We start from the raw sequence: 23,458 nt of genomic DNA on the forward strand, positions 1-23,458 counted from the left end.
TACATGCTGTGTTGTTTTGTGTGTCCCTCCCCCTCATCCCCTCATCCCCTCACCCTTAAGCAAGCAGGAGTGCTGCTGTATATGTCCTGGTCGGCGCTGGGTCCTTCCTTGTCGGCACTGGGTGCTTCCCTGGTTAGTGCTGGGTCCCAGCTTTGCCATCTCTCCTGCAGGTTGGTCAGTGCTGGGCTCTCCTCACAGCAGCAGCACGCCACACGGGTCCTGCGTGCTTGATTCACGCCAGGGCTGGTCACTAGATAGTGACGTCGAGCCCCGGCCGGCAGCATCAGAGAGGGGAGAGGGGAGGTGAGGGGGGAGAGGGAAGGGGAGGGGGACAGGCAAGGAGGCTGGATCAGCTGGACAACTAACACTGCCGCGCTGACTGGGAAGGGGGATGCGGAACAGCGCCGCCGACAATGCTGCCCATGCAGCATCATTTAAATAGATTAAAAGGCTGCACCCTCCATATTGACACCACTGCCTCTCTCCCTGCTGCCGCCGCCAGCACAGAGTTGCAGCAGGTTCTCTCCGGCAGCGGGTACTTATGGCACACAGGGAGGGCAGGGATGCCATTGCGATGCACGGCTCCGGCGCCTTATGACCTTTCTGCGCCCGGAGCTTGGGCTCCGCCCTCCCTACGCCTCTGAGTACATCAGCTAGTCTGACATCTGCCAGATTCTATTTTATAAGGTTCTGGTGTCTAGCCCTCTGCCCCTAAATCATCCATTGACAATTATTGGTAACCTTCTCATACTCACTCTAACATAGACAGTGGCTTTCCTCTCCCTAAATAAATCCCTGTGATTTGACATGTGCTATTTTTATTTAAGAAAATGTAATGTATAATGACATAATAGTGCATTTAGGGGAAGAATTTAAATTTGCAACAAAGATTTGCAAACAAAGTATTAAAAAGTGAAAGTTTGATTTTGGATCGTTTAGTTTATCCCATTACTTTTAGTCCCTTAAAAAGTAGGAAGCGCATATAGAAACCATTGTAATTCCTACACCGTTCATCTGATTTGGATGTAAATACCCACAAATTAAAGCTGAAAGATTGCAGTTAAAGGACATCTTGTTTGGTTCCTTCAATCCTGCAGGATTACACAATGTGGAGGAGCTTTATCAAAGCTTGGAGAGAGATAAAGCGCCAACTAAAAATCTCTTGTCATTATTCAAACAAATATTGTAAAATAACAGAAGCTGAAAGGTTGGTTCTGTATATTTCTCCACGTTTTTTAAACTTCTAAATTAATCTCTTTTCTCTATACTTCATTTTTAATATTTCACTTAATTTATCCCTGACACAGGGACTCCGATCACCTAGTCAGATATTTAATAAAAATTGAGAAATGACCACAGGTGAAGGACGCCTCACAATCTTTAATCATTATCTAAACATTACAAATAAAGTATATATTCGTTTTAATTTTAAGTCTTAACAGACTAATGTGGATGAGGAGTGCATCCAAAACTTAAACTGATTTTCTTTTTCTTCTTCTACATCATATCTCTCCTCGTTACCTGCCTCCAAGCTTTGATCTATAGTCCCCAAAGTCACAAAGCATAGGTCAGGAGAAATGTATAAAACAGCAAATAAGGCGCCCATAACTTACTGTGACATGCCTTAACTTAATCTAGCTTAGCTAAAGTAATTGAAACAGACACAAATAATCACATGGACCATAAATAAAGGCACGGACAACCAAGTGCTAAGTTTAAAAGGTCAACAATCATTTATTGTTAACTAAATTAACTAAATTTGGTGGTTGGAAATTAAACTAGATTTCCCTAACTTTAAACTAAATTGGAGGATGGTAGAAAGCAAGTCGCTACCAAATGCCAGCTCAGTCAACTTGATCACAAAAACTCAAAGACTCCAGGAGGGGCTCACCACCGCCTCCTACCCGCATAACCTGCATTGTGTGGGACTCCCCACCCTTTAACCTGGCGGAGCAAGTGGACCCTCCCGCACAGGAATGCCCCTTGTCCACCCGCTGTCCTACGAAAAGGGGGTGCCCCACAATGACCTCTTATGCCCTTATTTGACCGCTGGCTGGTAGTGACTTCCCTCCACAACAAGGTTAAAAACCGCAGCCGCCATCCTAACTAAGAAAAAACCCTGGAAAGTAGCCTTAAGCCCACAACCGGTAAATATCCTCCAGAAAAATGCAATTCCCCGCCGGGGAAAGGTGCACTCTATCATCCCTGTAGTACCTAGTGCTACTGAGAACCAGCAAGGGGTGTTTAACCACCAACCCTCCCATGGCCCGCACAAATAACCCAACAGCCAAGTTAACTTTCTTACAGGCTTTTTGAATTGCCAAGACCCGCACTGCTCCCCCACCAGTGGAAACGGGGGATGATCTCTTACCACACATCCCGGAACACTGTCCAGTGAGCCCTCAAGGCCACCAAGTCTGACTTAATGCTCAATATAAGGTCTATGCCCTTAACCCGCCCCATGTCATTCCCGCCCAGGTGAATGACCAGCCAGGCAGGCCGACCCCATCGTCGCTCATGCCAAAACAGGACCTGCAAGAAATTTACCCAACGTAGACCCCTGAAACCTATCCATCTGACTACCCTGTCACCTATGTATTCCCGGGATTGCCCAGCCATTGGATGCCTTCCCGCCCAAAAAATGTAGGAATGGCCAATAAGCCATATTTGTCCAGATGAATCCATAGCAACTGAAAAAGAAGAAACCCTACCATCCGTATATTCACAACAGAACAAATTGAACCACTGCAACAACCCATGTGAAGGAGAAAACTCAAAAAAACTCCAGTGGATCATAGGTCTGCCAATTGAATTAAGGCCTCTCGGAGAAAAATGTAAAAGCAACCTTCACATCCTCAATTTCTGAATGCTGTTGTTCAAAAATCGAAGGTAAAAATTGTTTTAGGGTTGGCGCAACAGGCACAACTATAACTTATCCAATCAAACATATGCCTTTTATAGGCGGACGACTTCACCCCAGCGCCTAGATCGCCACAGCAGAAGACCCAGATGATGCAGCCTGTGTAGCCGACCCAATCCGAAAAGAATGGGTCCCATAATCCTCAGGCCGCAGACCCAAGAACACCAAGCAACGCCTTAACACCACTGCGAATTGGAACTTAGTGAGGGGTCCCCCGTTGGCAAGCACCAGTAACTGACTGCCTTCCCCTGTATGGCAAATACTTCTGTGCCAACATTACCAGGCAGACACCCTCCTCACTCTGTGTCATGATTGGATGCCATCTTGTCATGAGCGATCGCCATTTTTACGCCAGAAGGAGCGTAATTGTACGACGCCATTCTGCCCTAATTGTAAATGTAATGGAGAAAGTGACCTGCCTTTGCCCTGGATGGTTGGGAGGACTGGGGGGTGAAGCAGGAAGGCAGATGGGATCTCCTTCCTTTGAAGTCCATGCTCTGTTTACAATACTGTTTCTGATATGGTGTGCAATCTACTTATCCTGTATTTTTATGTGGGTAAAAAGGTTATTCCAACAACCCTTGCTCATCTGTTTGAACCTCAACAGGAAAGCAGAGGTTATCTATTTCCCCCCTGCATCTATAAAACCTGTATTGAAGTCCAGGGTCTCTGGCAAATGTCTTCCCAGACCAGAAGAGATGTCAGAAAAGCAATTCCCTTATAACTCTAGAATGACACCTTATTTGAGATAAGAATTAGGAGGCCCAGGGGGGTGATTGAATGGCTACATTGCTCATCTTCAAAAGGGAAGTCAATTAGCCAGCCCCTGGTTATATCCTAGGGAAACCCCTGGACAGGGAAATTCCTGAGGTGGGGGCTGTGATTGTGTGTGTTTTGAAAATCTTAAAAGTGTGTGTCTCACAAGACATTTTTGTTCATTTTCCTTGGGATGATACGGGTCCGATACCTGTCTCTGAAATGATCCAGTATCCGGAGAGATTTCCACTCCAACCCCCGCTTCATGCTGTGTGTCCTTGAAGTGGTTTGTTTCTTTATTCCCATTTTGTTTTATTTTGAAACTGTTTTTACGTTTGACTTACCTATTAATCATATATCTTGTAACTTATGTTTTCTGTAATATACTGTAAGCCTTGTAGTGTTTTCACTTAATTAAAAAGTTATAATTAGTTCTGGTATCTGCTGTTTTCCAGCCCAAGTTCACCAGCCAGGGCTACTGAGGTAGCAGGAGGTGGACTTCGTACTGAACTTTTACTTTCTGCGGAAATTAATAGTGTGAAGTTGGATCGTGATGTGGTCTCTGGTATCAACCAAGTGGAGCCTGCCAAGGGGCAGACCAGGGAACAGATGATCCAAGTCCTCAGAGATGCGGACCAGCAGGTAGCTGGGGGGAATCAAGCGAATTCCAGGTCTGAGGTTGGGAATCATTCTGGTTCCAGAACAGAGGAAGAGGAGAAGCGGACAATGAAGATTGCAGGCCCCACACACCGTGGATTGGATGCCTCCAATTACTGCTCTGCCTTGGATCTGTATATGCAAGAGGCTCTGAAGTATGTGAAAGAGCCAGATAATGCCGTGGTGCTGAAACTGATAATGCAGTTTAATAAAAGGGAGTCCACTGCTGCAAAGGAAGCAGCAGATCGCAAGCTTCAGCTGGAACTAGCTAAGCTCAGCTGGCAGCCTGTGGCAGTGGATGCAAATTTCAATGGACTGCGTCACAAGGATTTCCCTGTCTTTGAAACACACAGGGAGAGCAAAGTAAATGCCGGCTTGGTTGTGGATAACCAGCTGGACCTGGACTTTACTCAGGGGTCTGGCATTTCTGCTAGTACCAGGGAGACTGGAGGGTGCATGGCAGTCACAGAGGCTGCGGAGTACCAATCCCCTATGGTACCGGAGGAGTCCAGTGGGTATATTGACCCAGAGGAGGATGATGATGTGTTTACCCTAATGAGCACAGAGGAACTAACGGAAGAATGCCAGCTGCAAGGTATCTCCTGCCACCACCATACTCGTGGGGAGATGATCACGCAGCTCACCAAGGCAAGGGACGATGAGTGCAATGCCTTCAGCCAGTATCGTGCAGCATTTCGTGTCTGGGGTCCATCTGCGTCTCCTGAGGTGCTGCTGAGAGAGCTGGGAGAATGTTACCAATTCGCGCAGCAGGAGGTCGCTGCTTGGAGAAAGCAGGATACCCCATTTTGGAGAGATCAGTGCCGCCGGGTAGATGCGGAGTGGCATCGCCTAGAACAGCTGCTGTTACCAGCTCTGGAAGCAAAGTCCCAGTTTAAACTGCTGGGAGAAGCAGAAGCTGAGGATGTCAGCAGCTTGCTCTCACCAGGAATGCCCTACCAGGACAAGGTAACTCTGCCTACTACAGTCGTCATGGAACCTGCTCCGGAGACCTCACATCACAAGGCCCAGTTTAAACTGCTGGAAGATGTGAGCAGCATGTTCCCACCCGTTGCTCCAGATTTGTTGCCGGAAGAGGCTGGCTGCATAGTGAAAGTATGCAGGGAAGGGACAATGTCGGACAGAGGAATGGGACTTTCTGACTGTATGCACACAAATGTGTGTGGGACTACTGATGTGGGACTTTTATTCACTCCACACATATCTGTCAATATTGTCCACACTGTCGCTAACCCTTCTGAACCATATGATGCATCTCAGGTAGTATGTAACCATGCTGAACATTGCAATGTTGTGATTTCTTGTGAAACTCCTGGGATGATCTGTGATAGTGCCGTACCTTCTGTAGAGGTAAGGGAGGGTGAGTTAAAGACAGATATAGTGGGTAATCCTTGCCAGTTTGTGGGGTTAAACGAATGCCCTAATCTACTTGGGAATGAGACACCCTCACTCACCAATGGTAGGAGTGCTGCTGGTGATGTCATTCAGGTTGCGGTGCTAGAAGCTAACCCTATTCTTCCCCAGGGACCTGAGGCTATAGAGGTTTTACCACTGGCCAATTGTAAGCCAGCAGGATGGGTCCCATGTGTTGTGGAAGATGCACAGGCTAATTTGCAGGTAGTGCAGGATGCCTTCCCAGGTTATGAGATTGATGTTAATGTTGACACTGTGATGTCTTGCACTACTGTGGGAAATGTGGTACCAAGTATAATAAGTGACCCGGTGGGTCCTGGGTGCACTGCAGACCTGTCAGATAGGGGAGGGTCTGTGTGGGCAGCTGTAGTCACTACTCGCTCCCAAAATAGGGAGAGAGTGTCCCTTGCTGCAGCTTCCCCCACAGACCCCCCTTCTTCTTGTCAGGACACAGTCACACAGCAGGAGGTCCCTGCACACCCTGAGGGCTCAATAGAAAGTGGATCTTTCAAAGTGGAATTGATAACGGCGAGTCTCAGGGCTGCAGCAGCAGCTGAGGAGTCAGATGGCTCCCAGGGTACTCCCAGGCTGTACTGGGAGAATGGTTGTTTGCATAGAGAGTATGGAGTCCACAACACTCCACCAGGGCAAGTTACGGAACGTCACCTGGTCATACCCCAAAGGTATAGGGAGGGTCTGCTTAAGGTAGCTCATGAAATTCCCCTCTCTGGACACCTTACGGTTAAAAAGACCGGGGCTCGCCTGCCTAAGTTCCACTGGCCAGGTATGATGAAAGAGGTGGACTGGTACTGTCGGACCTGCCATACCTGTCAGATAGTGGGGAAGCTTGGGGATGTGGGCAAGGCCCCCCTCATTTCTTTCCCTGTGGTATCAGAACCCTTTGAGCGGGTGGCTGTAGATATGTTAGGGCCCCTTGCAGTGCCCAGTAGCTCCAGAACAGAGTACATTTCAATAGGGGTAGATTACGCCACCCATTACCCAGAAGCTGTAGCCCTTTTATCCATTAGGGCAGACAAAGTGGTCGATGTCCTTGTCCCCATATTCTCCCGGGTATGGTTCCCCAGGGAGATATTGACGAACACAGGAACCCAGAAGGGGTCCTCTCCAATCACGAAGAGATTCTGTGACCAAACCACAGCCATGGAGGCTGCAAGCCTGCAAATGCCAGGTGAGCCGCCTCCCACTGCGGCTGCCCCGTACCTGGGAAGTGTGAAAGATACACATGGGTATAGTGAGAGGGTTGCTTCAGTAATAGAGCCAGTGGCAAGTCGTGATGCTGCTGTGTGTAACCAGAAGGGTCTGAGGGCCCACGGAGCACAGATAAACTCAGCTCCATTAACCTCTAAAAGGCTGGAATTGGATGTTTCCAACACAGGGGACAATGACCTGTTGGTTTTCCCCCCTGCAGAAACCTGCCCCCCTTCACAATTCACACACACAAAGGCTTTGAGGGAGTGTACCTTCCCCCCAGTGAAAGGGAGGGGGGGTCAATCAGCTCAGGCAAGAGAGCAGGACAAGAGATTCTTGGAAGGTGACAGGATTACCTGTCCCACTGTATGTAGTGCTGAGGTAAACACAGGAAAGGCCCTAGCCCATATGATTTGTATCATATTTATTGTTGTTAACCTCATGTCATGTAAAGGTACTTTACAACACCTGATAGCATTGTCCCACAGTCCTCTTAAGGCTGCCCCAGCCAAGCAGAGGCTCTGGAATGCCTATACCTCAGGGGAATGCCCGTGTGGGGTGTGGCAGAAGAGGTTGGTTCTGACCCCAGGATGGCAAACGGAACTGCCGGCTGCAGGTGAGAATCTATGCCCAGGAGTCCAACGCACAGCTGGGGTGGGCTGTGTCCTTGCCAGCAAGGATGGCACAAGGGGACACAGCTTCCACTGTATCAGTGTGCCCACAGATGGCTTGGGCAGGTACACCTGTTTGCCCGCAGCTTGCTGTCTCCTGGAAGAGGAGCAAGAATCCGGTAGTTCGGAGACCCCGCCCATAGCGCTGGTCCTAACCTGGAAACTGCAGCAGTCTGTTGGGCAGGGCACTGACAAGGGTCAGGGCTCAGCATGGGATACTGTGGCTGGTTTGGCCACTGCTCCCATGCTGATCTTTAAAGGGGGAGGTGTCATGATTGGATGCCATCTTGTCATGAGCGATCGCCATTTTTACGCCAGAAGGAGCGTAATTGTACGACGCCATTCTGCCCTAATTGTAAATGTAATGGAGAAAGTGACCTGCCTTTGCCCTGGATGGTTGGGAGGACTGGGGGGTGAAGCAGGAAGGCAGATGGGATCTCCTTCCTTTGAAGTCCATGCTCTGTTTACAATACTGTTTCTGATATGGTGTGCAATCTACTTATCCTGTATTTTTATGTGGGTAAAAAGGTTATTCCAACAACCCTTGCTCATCTGTTTGAACCTCAACAGGAAAGCAGAGGTTATCTATTTCCCCCCTGCATCTATAAAACCTGTATTGAAGTCCAGGGTCTCTGGCAAATGTCTTCCCAGACCAGAAGAGATGTCAGAAAAGCAATTCCCTTATAACTCTAGAATGACACCTTATTTGAGATAAGAATTAGGAGGCCCAGGGGGGTGATTGAAGGGCTACATTGCTCATCTTCAAAAGGGAAGTCAATTAGCCAGCCCCTGGTTATATCCTAGGGAAACCCCTGGACAGGGAAATTCCTGAGGTGGGGGCTGTGATTGTGTGTGTTTTGAAAATCTTAAAAGTGTGTGTCTCACAAGACATTTTTGTTCATTTTCCTTGGGATGATACGGGTCCGATACCTGTCTCTGAAATGATCCAGTATCCGGAGAGATTTCCACTCCAACCCCCGCTTCATGCTGTATGTCCTTGAAGTGGTTTGTTTCTTTATTCCCATTTTGTTTTATTTTGAAACTGTTTTTACGTTTGACTTACCTATTAATCATATATCTTGTAACTTATGTTTTCTGTAATATACTGTAAGCCTTGTAGTGTTTTCACTTAATTAAAAAGTTATAATTAGTTCTGGTATCTGCTGTTTTCCAGCCCAAGCCTCTGACGAATTGCCAGAGCGCTACCCTGTAACTCATAATTTGGTGTGTCGGCAGAATCAAAGCTGTCGCGGACTAAGTCCAAAAAGCTTACTTTGATTGGTGGCAAGCGGAATCGTGGTGAAATACGCACACGCTTGGGATACTCAGTGAAAGTGTCACGTGGCCGGGATACTCAGATTGTCGTATCTGGGGAATCGCCGACTAGGGTCGTGACACTCTGTGCTGCCAAGAACACCCAATGCCCTTTGCCCGCCTGATCTGTCTTAGAACGTGCAATTTTACAAAGTAAACTGCTGTCGCGCAAGATCACGTTAACCCCTAGGATCCCTGTATCCACTGCCAACTAATTTGCTCACCCTAAATGCTCCAAAGAAGACCACGCTGAATGTCAGTTGAAACAGCGAGGACTCGTATGGCGACTCATAAACAATTCCCAGGGCCCCCAACAAATCCATCAGCAGTTTCAAGTCGATGGGCCACCGTGGCATCGGATTTGCCCTGGCCCACCCCTTCATTACTTTCCCCAACATGAAGGATCAGGTGGGATCCCCCTGCCCTTGCAAACGAGCATGAAACACAATACCCGCAAGGGCACCGGACATTGCTTTCTTTGACCTACCAGCTTTATAATGATCCCACACAAATTCCCACAACCTATCTTCCAGAGATTCACCTTCCCGACCATACCTACTAAGAAAGGACTGCCAATCCCTCCTAGCTGCCTCATAAGCCTGCTACGTGGATGGTGCCAAAGTGTTCCTGGCCAATCCCACTAAACCGGCTCAATAACCTGCCAGATATAAGGCACACACGGTAAACCCTCAGCTGCAGCCTCCAGCACCAATTCCCGGAACCTATCCACGCCCCCTTCTCGTCCCACTGCAGGCAGGACATTGAATCCTGCCTGCTTGTTCTCAGTCGAGCTGACCGAGAACGGGACAGGGTCACGGCGGACGAGCAAGCTCGACTGCCATGACCTACACATTGAATACCCCCTTAACCTTAAACACTGCGGTACTAAATGTCTCAGCAGCCACAAGGCCTGTGGAGAAGAAGCGCGCTGGTTATTGATGGCATGTACTATCCCCATATTATCACAACCACAATTTGTTTATATGCCAAAATGGGAGCCCACAACTCCAGAGCCACTATGATTGGAAACAACTTCAACAGCAATAGATTCTTGTAAAATCCCTATCCACCCACGATTGGGTGCCAAGGGGCCGTGCACCACTCATCCTTGAAAAAGGCCCTAAACCTACACTACCGGATGCATCTGTGTACAGCTGCAGAGAGCTGTTATAACATGGAGGGGTTAGCCACAACACCTCCCTGTTAAAGGACACCAAAAAAGAAGACCAAACTCACAAGTTTTCTCTGATCTCCCTTGAATGGTACACAGTATGGTGCTGCCTAACCACCCCCGCCGTTGATCTTTCCAGTTTACGGCAAAAAACCTGCCCCATGGGGATAATCCTGCACTCAAAATTGAAGGACCTCCGCAAAGACTGAACCTGTTTCGATCTAACCTTGTGCTTTCCCAAACCGTCCTTGATCAAGCTCAACACCTTCTACACCTTAGGGGCTGGGAGGCAGCAACAGCCCAGCAGATCTCATAGAACGGGGCATACTGTAACTGCAGAGGGATATATATATGAACTAGTGGCACTAAAAAGGAGCCTTGTCAAATGGGATATCAGTACCTTACCCGGATAAGCGCAGGAACACCTAGCTTTCCAAAAAGGCAAGAGGAAGGAGATGACCTGACTCGAGCTTTTTATAACCCTAGCCTTGTATCCACCCATTTTTCCCTTGATAGGCCCACCTAGCCTGTCACCAGGCCATCACTGGGCCAGAAACTGAAACTAGATTTGTTCCCCCTTATTTGAACTTTAACTGACCCCAAAAGTCAGGGCTCTTATGTGGCTTCAAGCTTATGCAGCCCTCAGCCATTTTTAGCCAAATTAGCATTTTCTTTTTAAATAAAGGCCAAATCAGCCAGGATTTTGCCTTTTAAAAACTTCTGTTTATTCCAACATCTGAGACACCTAGCAGACTTTGTTCTTTGCTTTGTGCCATGCATTGCTGCCAGATTACATAGAGGACATTATTACAGGGTTTGTGTGCCAACCAGATGTGTCCAGTATTCTGACTCACAGCTGCTCTCCATCCATTACGCCCTATTACTTTATATTTCAGGTCCCCTATGATGACTTGCGCTATCTGTTTGGTGAGATCATGTATGGAGGTCACATCACTGATGACTGGGACCGGCGACTCTGCAGGACCTATCTGGAGGAATATATAAAGCCTGAAATGTTGGAAGGGGAGATGTTTTTGGCCCCTGGATTTCCACTTCCTGGAAATGCAGATTACAATGGTTATCATCAGGTATTAAATTAAATCATCATGCAAGATTAACTGTCTGACCTTTTATCAAACATACTGTAAGGTTAGAGAATGTTAGATAGTGATATGCGCAAAATGCTCAAATTAACGTGTGGGCGAGGGTCTCTTACAGAATATTTAGTATTTATGAAGTGAGACAAATTACATATTATAACCAGCAAAACATTTTTCTGTAACATAAAAAATTGTAGCTGTGAATTCTAGCTCTCTGTATACATCATGGGAGGGGTATACAGAGGGACAGGATACTACCTACATTTCAGGTTTAAAAGAGAACCAAAAAGTCATTCACACAGACTAATTTTGTCAATGTGAAGTAAACTTTTATATCATTAATAAAATCCCCAAGTTGTGTCATTGCAATTATTCCTGGTTAGTAATATGTGTGGCAATTAATGGGAGGTAGCAGTCCTCCTCTCCAGGGACTCACAATAGAAGTTCAAATATGAGTCAGTCCCCGTCATCATTCTGACACTGGGGGCCTCAGTCTCAGATTCACGGTGGCAGGCTCATTGGGTTCATGTTTTAGTTCTCACTGCAACACAGGTTGTGTTAAGGCCCTCTGTCTAGTCTGCACCCTCAGCAGAGCCGGCCCTAGCCTAAATGACGCCCTAGGCAAGATTTTGGCTGGTGCCCCCTAGCACCGCCATTAGTTCCACCTCTGACCCTGCTCCCCTTTCCCAGCACCATCAACCCTCATCATAGCAGTCATCATTTTGGCGCTCCTACCCGCAATATTTAAATAGAAACAGTGCACACATTCGGTGCACAGCCCAAACAGGGGTGTGTTCTTGCTGGGAAGGGGCATGGCCATCCAATAGTACCCCCAATTCAAAATGATGCCACACAGTAGTGCAACTTTATTCACATTATATCATGCGATGGTGTCCCTTATTCATGTTACATCACACAGTAGCACCACTTTACCTTATGTACATTACTCCTCACATTATTCACATTATACCCTTAGAAAAAAATCCTGAGAAAATATTGTATTTTAAGCACCTCCATGGCCACACTGCAACCTTCACAAAGCAGTGTGTGCTGGGCAGAGGAGAAGAGCTACAGCTGCTGCTGTCACTTAAGGGGAGGGGGCCCGGGGCCCCCACTGGGCCTTTCCATCAGACTTTGGTCTGGGTAATACTACACAGTAATGCCCCTTACACATGACACACATTATTAATGTCCTTATAACCATAATGCCCCTTACACATTATGCCAAACTTTATTAATGCCCTTCATACACATAATGACACACATAATGCCCCTTACACATATGTTGCACATTATTAATGCCCTTATACACATAATGACACACATAATGCCGAACACTATTGCACAACCAACCCACCCGCAGACAGCACTCACACAGCCCCTAACACTGTGACCTCTGCCTCTGCTTGGATACAGATGTGTTCTCATACATCTTGCCTCAACAGGCCATGCAGCTCCTGGCCAGTTCTGGTAACGTTGGGTGCCTTTTTTGCTGAAAATTCATCTTATTTGCATTGTTATGACCAGCACACACAAGGAGCTTCCGATGATTAAAATGATATGTGGCATGCCTATATTCTATGTGCGACTGTGGCTGTACCTGCATACGGAATGCTACTGTATGTTACAGGGATTTCCATGAATACACTATTTCATATGCAGATACAGCCTCACTCACACACAGAATATAGGCATGCTGCATATCATTTTAATCAGCAGAAGCTGCTGGTGCTCCTAGGCATTCCAAATGCCCTAGGCAATTGCCTAGTTTGCCTATGCCTAAGGCCGGCTCAGACACTCAGACTCTCCGCAATTCTGTCTCTTTCACTCCAAAATAGTAGGTGACGGGACAGAGAGACTGTTATAGAAACACCACCCATTGAATCTTAAAAAATTCAATAATAGAACATAGGGCCTTATTCTAGTTCACTATTTCTGACAAAATCCTTCTTAGATGGACAAAACCATGTTTTGTGTTTCCGTGCAGGGTAAATACTGGCTGCTTTATTTTTACACTACAACATAGATCTCACTTTGAAGTAAAACCCCACCCAAATCTAATTCTCTCTGCACAAGTAACATCTGCCCCACCTGCTGTGCACATGGTTTTGTCCATCTAAGAAGGATTTTGTCAGAGTGAACTAGAATAAGGCCCATGGTCTTTTGGAGTGATCATTTCCAGTTATGGAAAGGTAGGAAGCAATGGACTGGACTTCTGAGCACTATTACCCTATCCCATACTCTAGTTGGAGGTGATCTGGTTATGGCCATGATTGGTTACATTACTGTACAGAAGTTACAATAATTAAAACAACAGACAACACACTGCTGGGTAAATCAGGAGACACAGTAATAACAAGCCAGGTGCAGAGTACTTGAGAAAAGGCAGCTGGTCTTCATGGAACTTGGGGAATACTGTATAATTTACGATTGATACCATTGAGGGGACAACAGCAACAATACTATAGTAGAAAATAGATTGTGCTATTAGAGATGCGGCAGAAGTACCAGAAAATACATTGTGCAAGTGGAGATATGGCAGAAGTACCAGAAGAAAGATAGTGGGCCTTAAGGAGATGCATTTGCTATTCTGATTTTCTTCCAGATTTAAAGCTGCAGTATATGGAAAAGATCCCCTTGTGTATGATGGAATGTGTAAGCCCTGAGATCACATTCAATGGCCATGGATGCTCTCACTATTGACACTTGCCTAATCCTATGTCCATGTCTTCTACTCAACTCATGCTAAACATGGTCTCTGTGGCTGTGGTACTGCATTAATGCAACCATTTGCTTTGGCACACCTGTGACACTTCCATAACATGTCTACGAAACATCAGGCCACCAGCCAGGAACTGTGTACAGATATGTCCAATCTGGGAACACATGCATTCCAGGACTAAACATCCTAGCATCTGATGTGTGTGACCTCTAGCATGTATATACATCACATTTCAAAACTTACAAACTAAACCTGAAATAAAGACTCGGAGACTTAGGTTTGGCAGAAATTGTTAGCTGATTTATTTTAGCACTTTTAAGCTAGATTAATTTATTAATAATTAATTAATTAATGGTGGCCCAGAAAGAACGGCTAATTAACTAAGCTCCACCCACACAATCTGCATACGTAATCAAGCCTACCCTAACAAGCGGTATCCGCTCGACCTACTGCATTGACTACCCACCCATCTGATGGGTTCGCTGCCCCCCGAGCGGGAGATCGAGCGAAGGCCTAAGCCAATGAGAAGCGAGCGCACCGAAAAGCAAACATATACGTAGCATCATCATTTGAATAAGAACTAATTCTATTCACCTGCCGTTCTTTCCCGCCTATCAGCCAACGCGATTAACACCCACCCAACCATAATAACACAAGGGAGGGAGGGCGGGAAAACTTTCAGGAAAGAGAGAAATACTCCTCCCTTTCCTGCCCTGATATCCCAGCTAACACTGCTCTTCCCTAAGTCCTTATTGGACCACCGAGTCACATGCTTCCCTAGGTCACACAACAGTCTTGGATGTTTAACCCACTCCATGCCTATTGCAGACATTACGTTATTCTAAACATCCTAGCATCTGATGTGTGTGACCTCTAGCATGTATATACATCACATTTCAAAACTTACAAACTAAACCTGAAATAAAGACTCGGAGACTTAGGTTTGGCAGAAATTGTTAGCTGATTTATTTTAGCACTTTTAAGCTAGATTAATTTATTAATAATTAATTAATTAATGGTGGCCCAGAAAGAACGGCTAATTAACTAAGCTCCACCCACACAATCTGCATAAGTAATCAAGCCTACCCTAACAAGCGGTATCCGCTCGACCTACTGCATTGACTACCCACCCATCTGATGGGTTCACTGCCCCCCGAGCGGGAGATCGAGCGAAGGCCTAAGCCAATGAGAGGCGAGCGCACCGAAAAGCAAACATATACGTAGCATCATCATTTGAATAAGAACTAATTCTATTCACCTGCCGTTCTTTCCCGCCAAAGCGGGGAATCTGAGCCCAGAATCCCCGCCCGGCCACCAACCTAACACACTGAGCTACAACCAGAGATAGATCCTCCAAAATTAATGAACCATCCCTAACCAAATGCACCCTGTTAGGCAGGAAGACCTGATGGCACCAAAACCTAATCCTCTCCTGTGGGTCAACAGCACCTCTGGCAGCTAGAACCCACTGTGCCACCGCCGATATAGCTGCTTCCGAGCCTCATTTGAAGCCTTACCATTTCTAACATCTCTCAAAACGGAGTCGGGGAAACAATTGGAGACCAACCAAGGTGCAGAAAAACCAAGCTGTATTAATGGCTGCAAGATCACTCAAGATCAAGGCCGACAGCTTCAATCGGGACATTTTCCCAAATTGTTGCCTCCAGCTGAAGTACCAAAGACCTCAGACACTGGTGGACGTTCACCTCAAGGAACGCTTCTAAACTCAAGCCAGTACGGCCCTCGAACTCCAAGCCACCAGACTAACAGAATTCGCAACCGGCCTACCCCCAGATGAGGCCCAGCCGGCTGCCCAATACACAAATGAATGTTCAACTATGCACACTCTGAGCCTATCCTTCATACCTCTAAAGGAGAAGCTATAAGAGGAGACTAGTAGTATTTATATTAAAGGGTTGACCTAAGTATAATAGGAGGATCTGCCAAAAAGAAAATAAATTTGTTCTGTTGAAGCACAATTTTAGGTGCTTAAGACATGCTCCAATACCAATTGAAGCCATACCAGGAAACAAAGATGGAAAGAGACAAACAGGGGGAGGGCAAGGTAATGGAAGGGTATAAGGAAAAAACGGGTGTACTCGGCCGGAGAAAAAACGACTGGACCTGCTGAGGGACTCTTAATTGAGACTATAGCCGAATCAGAGTGATCAAATTCAGTCCGTCAGTTCAGGCAAAAAGCGAGAAAACTCCGGACGCTGGCCCAACAGCAGTGCGTAGCTAATCCCCGAGTAGGATGGACAAGGATGGGGGAATAAACAAATGACCTCAATCAAACACATACATACAAAGCGCAAGGACCTACAGCGCAGTAGGTGAGGCCTAATGTACTATTTAAATTGCGGAGCGCCATCTTCCTAGCGATTTAAAGCTCGACAAGGCCAATTGAGCGGCTATAGCCGATGTGGCAGCCCCAAGGCAGTGGGAATGGATTCCAAATTCCCAATGGAAACTCGCTGGACAACGCCACCTCGACCCAGCAAACTGACATCAGGTCATCAGAGAGCCACCAAACTGCAGTAGCCAGAGCCTGCAAAGGAAAGCCTGACCAGTGTATAAATGTTTGCCAAGGCCACTGGGAGGATGACCTAGGGCACCACAGGAACCAAGGACACACTTCCGCCCCCAGCCGTCAGATCCATCTCGGCCGCCTAATCTTAAACCCCCGAACCCCGGGGACTAGTCGGATATCTGATGCCTGCAAAAAACGCAGCGCGGGTCCTAGAAAGCACTACCAGATAAGGCACCCGAGGGGCACCATGCAGCTGTAGCAAAACAGCAACTATAGACTCCTCCCGGACAATAGCATATCGTAAGCAGAGTCTGCGCAACCCTAAACCTAAACCAGCAGCAAGCAAAAGGTGATGGGGTGGTGGGGAGGGGAGGGCATTTTTTGGAAAAATCAAAAGAAAAAAGAAAATACCCATTAGGTAATGCGCCAGTACCACCCTGAAGTTCCCGGCACTAAACATCTCCTAGAATAGACAACATTAACCCCAACCCCCGCCAACCTGACTGCGCAGATCAGCCAACCCAACGCCCGGAACATACGTTCCCTAAATAGAATTGGGAAGTGAAAACATTGCAGGGCGAGCTGCCCCTAGCCCACGCAACCAAGAAGACCCGGCCTACTGGGTAGATGGCTGCAGCCCTGCATTGACAACTACTAGAGCCAGCTGGATCCCATCCTGCCCAATTATGGTAGACAAGCGAACCAGATGATGGGATCTGGCCACGCCCGCAGCGGCCCTTATTAGTGGGTGGCAGACAAGTGACCCATGGGTACAAATGACTTCAGGTAACAGAGGTCATACACAGCGGCAATCTGGATTCCCAGAAAGGACAGGTAAGTAACCGCTCCTCCATTCCAACCTCAGCAATTAGCACACCAAAATGTCCGAATAGCGAATGGAAACCACCCAGGAGCCTAGCGCAGCGTTCAGAATAAGCAGGGCCAACAAAAAGCAATTCCTAAAGGTAGTGAGAGATACAGCCCTGACACGGGGACACTTCAACGCCCCAGTGTAAAGGTGTGTAACCCCTTAAATTATGCATGAGAAATGGAACACCCCATCGGCAACACTTGACGATGAAGTATTCCTCGCCTCTCCACAGCAGATCCGTTAGCTAAGGCTAGTGAATAACAGGCTAAAGGTGTTATAATCCTGATTTATTTATTCATGGCATTGCTGCTATTTAATTGGTAGTGGTGATGTAGATTGTTCCCATACTACGTAGTGTGTTACAGGGGATCTATGCACCCATAGATTGCTGCCTTGAACTTAAAGTCTATATTTTAATTCACCTGGACACGTATGCCCACCAAAACTCATTTCGTTCTTGGCATCCAATAAATTTTAGAAGTATTATTGTGGAATATTATTATCGAAAATAATGATTATTACTGCAATGCTAGAGATTTTGCCTTTCTTTATTTTGCTGCTTGTGACACATTCGAGAAGCAAATATTTTGATTTGAACGACCCCTAATCCAGATATGCGTCCGTAGCATAGCCTGGAGCGCTGGAAATTTTTAGAAGGGAATATTACTGTGCGAGAACACAGCGTTGCCCATGCGCTTACCTGATGTGTTCTACCGCCAATCATGTCACCTTTCCCTCACTCATCGTAATTTTAGCATTGCAAAGCAAATGACAGGTCTTGTACCTTAGAATACAGCTAATCCAAGCTTTAGAGGCTGATGCTCCTAAATAACTCATTCGCTGGTACTGCGTTTCCACCGCCATGTTATGTAATCTATTTATTCTGCAGTAATAATCACACCCTTCTGGAGAAATACCCTGGAGAAGGATGGTCCCTGAGCTGAACTACTTTATTAGGAACGCTGTATCTGGGGCAGGGGTTCCCAATCTTTTTCTAATTGCGACACCCTAGAGTATCAGAATTTTTCCAAGGCACCCCCAGGCCCCAAAAATATATCAAATCAAGTAGATTCTGTTGATATATTTCTCTTAGGGTCAGTTATGTGGTAAAGGGCAGGATTTGCTTTCGATTGTACACATTTTATGATTGGCAGCCACCAGCACTGGTTTTGTCCAGAAATAATTGAACGTAAATAGTTTGAATTGGTCCCGGACCACCAACCAGAGGCACCCCTGCCAGTATCCTGAGGCACCCCAAGGAGCCTAGGCCCATAGTTTGGGAACCACTGATCTAGGGGTTGAGGCGGATCCAATTGAGACATAGGAACACCGAGCCTGGGAGGCTTACATGGACTCGTCGGTTAGGCTGAACAAGTACATAAAGTCATCCTTCTAAATTTACCCCCTACGGCTCTCACTTAATGCCTCGATACCTGAAGGACTGCTGTGCATTCGCAGAGCCCAACCAATGTCAACCCCATGGGGGGGGGGGACGAGTGAGAAATGCCAGATAAGCCGCCCGACACAGGCTCAGCCCCCTCACCTGAAAATCCAGGCCGCGCCGCCCATGTACCAACATCAGCATCACTATCCATGCCCGCTTCCATAGCCGACTCCACTGCCCGAAAATCCGTGGGGACTTGACGTCTGAAGATTCAGGCTGAGCAGCCCATGTGTCATCATCTGCATCGTCCTCCCCGACTTCGCCAGCAGTGAACGAATCCTCTTCGCTGTAGTCCAGCTGTGCCTCAACATCTGTGGGAACATGCAAAAAGGGGGGGGGACCCCGAGGACTGTAGGCCTCGGTCACGTATGCGGCTCTGTGCAGAACCATCACCTCAGAGTGTCTCCCTCTCCATCATGGCAACAGCTGACCCCCATATCCCTGAAAGCCTGCAAGAATTCTGAGCACCCTGGAATGGGCCTCCTTTGTGCCCCCCGAGACCAATCCTCTAACTGTCTGTGACCCCACCGTCTCCCGGGGCAGAGTATTAACAATGGGCACCAGAGCCCCAGCAACGGAGGACACTGCTGTGGACAGCAGAGAGGGGTCAAAGGAGGTAGTGGAGACTCTAGCCGTGGTTGCACCCTCAGACCCTGCCTTGGATCCAGAGCACCCCACCGGTGGAAGCCTGCCAATTCCCCTGACTCCACCCCCCAGAAGCCCCTGCAGTAGTATGTCCCCTAGGTGGCAGCGCCTCACAGTTGGCCGATGAGGGCATGTAAATGCTGCCCGCACTAACCTGGCCCATGCTGCCCGACCCCTAATGTTCGCAGCTACTGTAGCGCTCACCTACAACACCGGGCCTTGCTGCCCCACGGCGTCCCGCCCCTTGGCTCTAGCCGCCCCGGGGCCTAAAGCCGGAAGCAGGCCGCAGCGCAGGAGCCTCCAAGGCTTCACCTGCAGCTGGGCGTCTACCACAAGCCCATCCGTGAATGGGGACCAGAGACAGGGATGATGCCACAGCGTCTGTTCAGGCCTCCTTGACTTCGCACAGCATCTACTCAGCATCGCAGAGGGGTGGGGGGCCTAATCGCGACTAATTAGCATATGCCGCGACCTAATTAGCATATGCTGCGACCTAATTAGCATATACCGCGGCCTAATTAGCATATGCCGCTACCTAATTAGCATACATCGCGACCTAATTAGCATAGGCCATGCCCCTTGCGGGCGCTGTGAGAGTCCCTATTTGCAATCTTCAGAAATTGGGAGGTATGCATGGCATGCCATGGTAATAGTCAGGGAAAGCACTACTGAGGCAGCAAAGCAATGTATCAGCACTCAACTGAATACAGTTATACACTAACTGGGGAGCTCAGGGGCACAGGTCCACTCACCAGAAAACTTTCAGGAAAGAGAGAAATACTCCTCCCTTTCCTGCCCTGATATCCCAGCTAACACTGCTCTTCCCTAAGTCCTTATTGGACCACCGAGTCACATGCTTCCCTAGGTCACACAACAGTCTTGGATGTTTAACCCACTCCATGCCTATTGCAGACATTACGTTATTCTTTTCGCACAGGCGCAGTAACAAATAATCACTCCAGCCACCTCTGAATCAGGCCCACTGTTATTAGATACTGCAGACGTACCAGTAGAGATAGTATTACTAGAAGCAGAAGTACTAGATGAGACTGTAATGGGATGATGGGTTTATCCATTAGATAGGAGGTTTGAGTGAGCACTAATATGTTGGAGGCTAATATTGGTTGGTAGGAAATTCTCAAAACTCACAGTAATTTTTTCTATACTTTTTATACACTGTAATATTTTATGTTACATACAATAGTGAAGAAAACAACAATTACAACATTTGCTATATAATTTAAAATTTTATTCCTGACTTTCCCAGTCTATATGATATAAATATTACTGTTTTGCTTCTTATTTCAGTATATTGATGATGTCCTACCAGCGGAATCTCCTTACCTATATGGCCTTCACCCCAACGCAGAGATTGGTTTCCTGACTCAGACCTCAGAAAAACTATTCCGCACTGTATTAGAGATGCAGCCCCGTGACAGTAGTATGGGTGAAGGTGCAGGAATCACTCGGGAGGAGAAGGTATAGACACTGTTCGCATATCCATTCTTTTTTTTTTTGTGTGTGCATTCACAAAAGTAGACATGTTGCATACTGGCTGATCTTCATTTAACACCTTCCGGTAAAAGTCCCGAAGGGACTATCATCTCCAATGGGCAGGTTGACGTGACATGGCATTCTGGTCATCGGGGCCCCACCCTCATTGTTTAAAGCTGCAATTTCTAACAATTCACAGAGGGTCTGCAGCTACACATTATTGTGGACCTGGCTGTGCAAAGCTACAGTGGGGCTGCGAAGTCAATGCATATCATGCCATTCAAAATTCTATCCATTGATATCAGAGGGTGATAATTGGAGATGGGCCATCTCTGTTGGGGAGCTCCCTCAGATTCTGTACAAGCTGAGTGACAGTGACACATTCAAGTTGACGGAGCCACCTCCATTTTTGTGCCACAATTCCAAGGATTGGCCTTCCTGGTTGATGGCCAAATGCCTTCAATATTAATGACCTTGCCCTTCTCTACACAAAGTCTATCCTGGCATAGGCTGTTCCTTCACAATTTACATTATAGATTCTGCATACTTTTACATAAAGGGTGCTCAGCTGGTCCCTCTGTGCACCCTGCTCTCATTTCTATTGGAGTCACAAGAACTACACATTTCCCAATCACACTACTACATTTGAATTGTATTATAATGGATTACTTTGCTAAGTAGTTTTATAACTGGCTTTGTTTCTTGCCTGCTTATTGAGATGATAGCAATTAGATGGAATAGGAATAATATGATTACATACTATATGCAAATCTTCTTATGTGTGAATAAGTCAATTTTAAATATGAAATTAATTGTGCAGAATTATGATGGAAACCCATATTAGTGTTTTAGTATTAGTCTCCGTTTTTACTGACTTATTGCTTTGCTATGAAATATTTGTTTAAACCGGCAATATGACTCAGAGTAGAATAATTATACTTATTGTATTTTAGCACTTGCAGATGTAGGATCCCTGTTAGTGCAAGGGTGACATGTGCCATACAGGGGAAAGCCTGCTACAGTATGTCACTGGCTGGAATGGTTGATCTCTCACAAATAGAGGAGCACATTTCCTAATTCTCATGTCTGTCAGATCTGATGCACTCATAATCAGAAATTTCCAAGCTGACACACACCATACTCAAAATCCTGGCCTCAGTGTGTGAGCACTCATCCCCCAGAATCCTTCACTACTAAACCGAAGGCTTGTCAAGTTTACAAGACATCTTTCCAGGCCTCCAGCAGCATGACACCTGTTACATATGCAGAAGCAGTCATAAGTACGGCTATGCAGTGCACTAATTAGCACATATTGAATACAATATGCACTTATGCTATGCTGTGGCATTCATGTCAGCCTCCCTGCTGTCACTGGATGGAGAGATGGAGGATTTTGTATTGACAATGCACCCCATTGTGCTATATTACACCAGGTTTCTGAGACCCATGCACTTAGAGGACAGGGAGTTTTTATGCTTACAGATCCTTATAAAACTCGTGGCTCTTTCATTATGGCATTAAAGAAAGCAAACATTAACATGCAGATAAATAATGCTACTTGTTAATATGTTGCTTATTACTTTACTATCAAATAATACAGCCCTTTCAGCCAGTAGCCATATTGCCTGCTGCATGAGCTGTAATGTTACAGTTTTCATTACAGTGCATTGGAGGACTATTTGGATGGGGATCTGGACATTGGATCACCAGCAAGTAGGTAGACAACCATTAAGTCAACATGCAGGAAGGTCGACATGACTGTAGGTCAACAGGGTCATTAGGTCGACATGAGGTTTTTCACTTTTCTTGGAGCCGATATGTGCCGACAGGCGGTATTTCATGCCCTACCACCCACTAGTGGTGGGAAAATAAAGTAGTGTGTCGAGCGCAGTGAGGCACTGTGCCCGATGCATAGCGAGCCATGCGAGGGGATGCGGTGCTGCGTTTTGGTGTCCATGTCGACTGTGTCGGCATCCGGGACAAAAGACTTTGAAAAACCCACTGTCGACCTTTTGGCTGTCAGCCTTCCCCTTGTCGACCTAATGCATGTGTCAACCTTATGACCCTGTCAACCTAACCCATGTTGATCTACAGTCGACCTTAATGCATGTCAACCTAAATGCATGTCGACCTAATGGTTGTCGACCAACTTGCTGTCTACCAAATGACCTACAGATGGAGCCGGGGTCCCTCTTGCTGGCGAATCGCCAGACTGTCTCCACTGGCGTTCCGCCAGCAGCGAGGCGATCCATCTGGCTCCATCTGACTGAGACGCACGTGCGTCTCACATGCACGCGCGTCTCAGTTTCTGGGCGGCGGGGCGACGGGAACCCTGTCCGTCTCCGCTTCAGGGAGACGGACAGGGTTAGGGGAGGCGGTGGGGGGGGAGCGGGGAGACGGTGGGGACCACGGGTGACCGCCGGCAAGCCGGCGGGGACCCGGGGGAAGCGCCGTCGGAAGGGGACACGCGTGCATCTCTTGCGCGTGCGTCCCCTTTCGCAGATACAGATGGCGACTGATGGC

General features: G+C 47.1%; 1 protein-coding gene across 2 annotated transcripts in view; it reads left to right on the forward strand.

Moving 5' to 3' along the window:
• Positions 1-23,458, forward strand: part of DNAH9 (dynein axonemal heavy chain 9) — a 367,658-nt gene that overhangs the window by 324,442 nt on the left and 19,758 nt on the right. For both annotated transcript variants that reach the window (XM_083148325.1, XM_083148326.1), the window contains 2 exons: positions 11,026-11,217; positions 20,750-20,920. In XM_083148325.1, the coding sequence (XP_083004451.1) occupies positions 11,026-11,217; positions 20,750-20,920 (363 nt within the window). The remainder of the gene's footprint in view (positions 1-11,025; positions 11,218-20,749; positions 20,921-23,458) is intronic.

Source organism: Crinia signifera, chromosome 6, assembly GCF_055691185.1.
Source record: "Crinia signifera chromosome 6, ASM5569118v1, whole genome shotgun sequence".
NCBI lineage: Eukaryota > Metazoa > Chordata > Amphibia > Anura > Myobatrachidae > Crinia > Crinia signifera.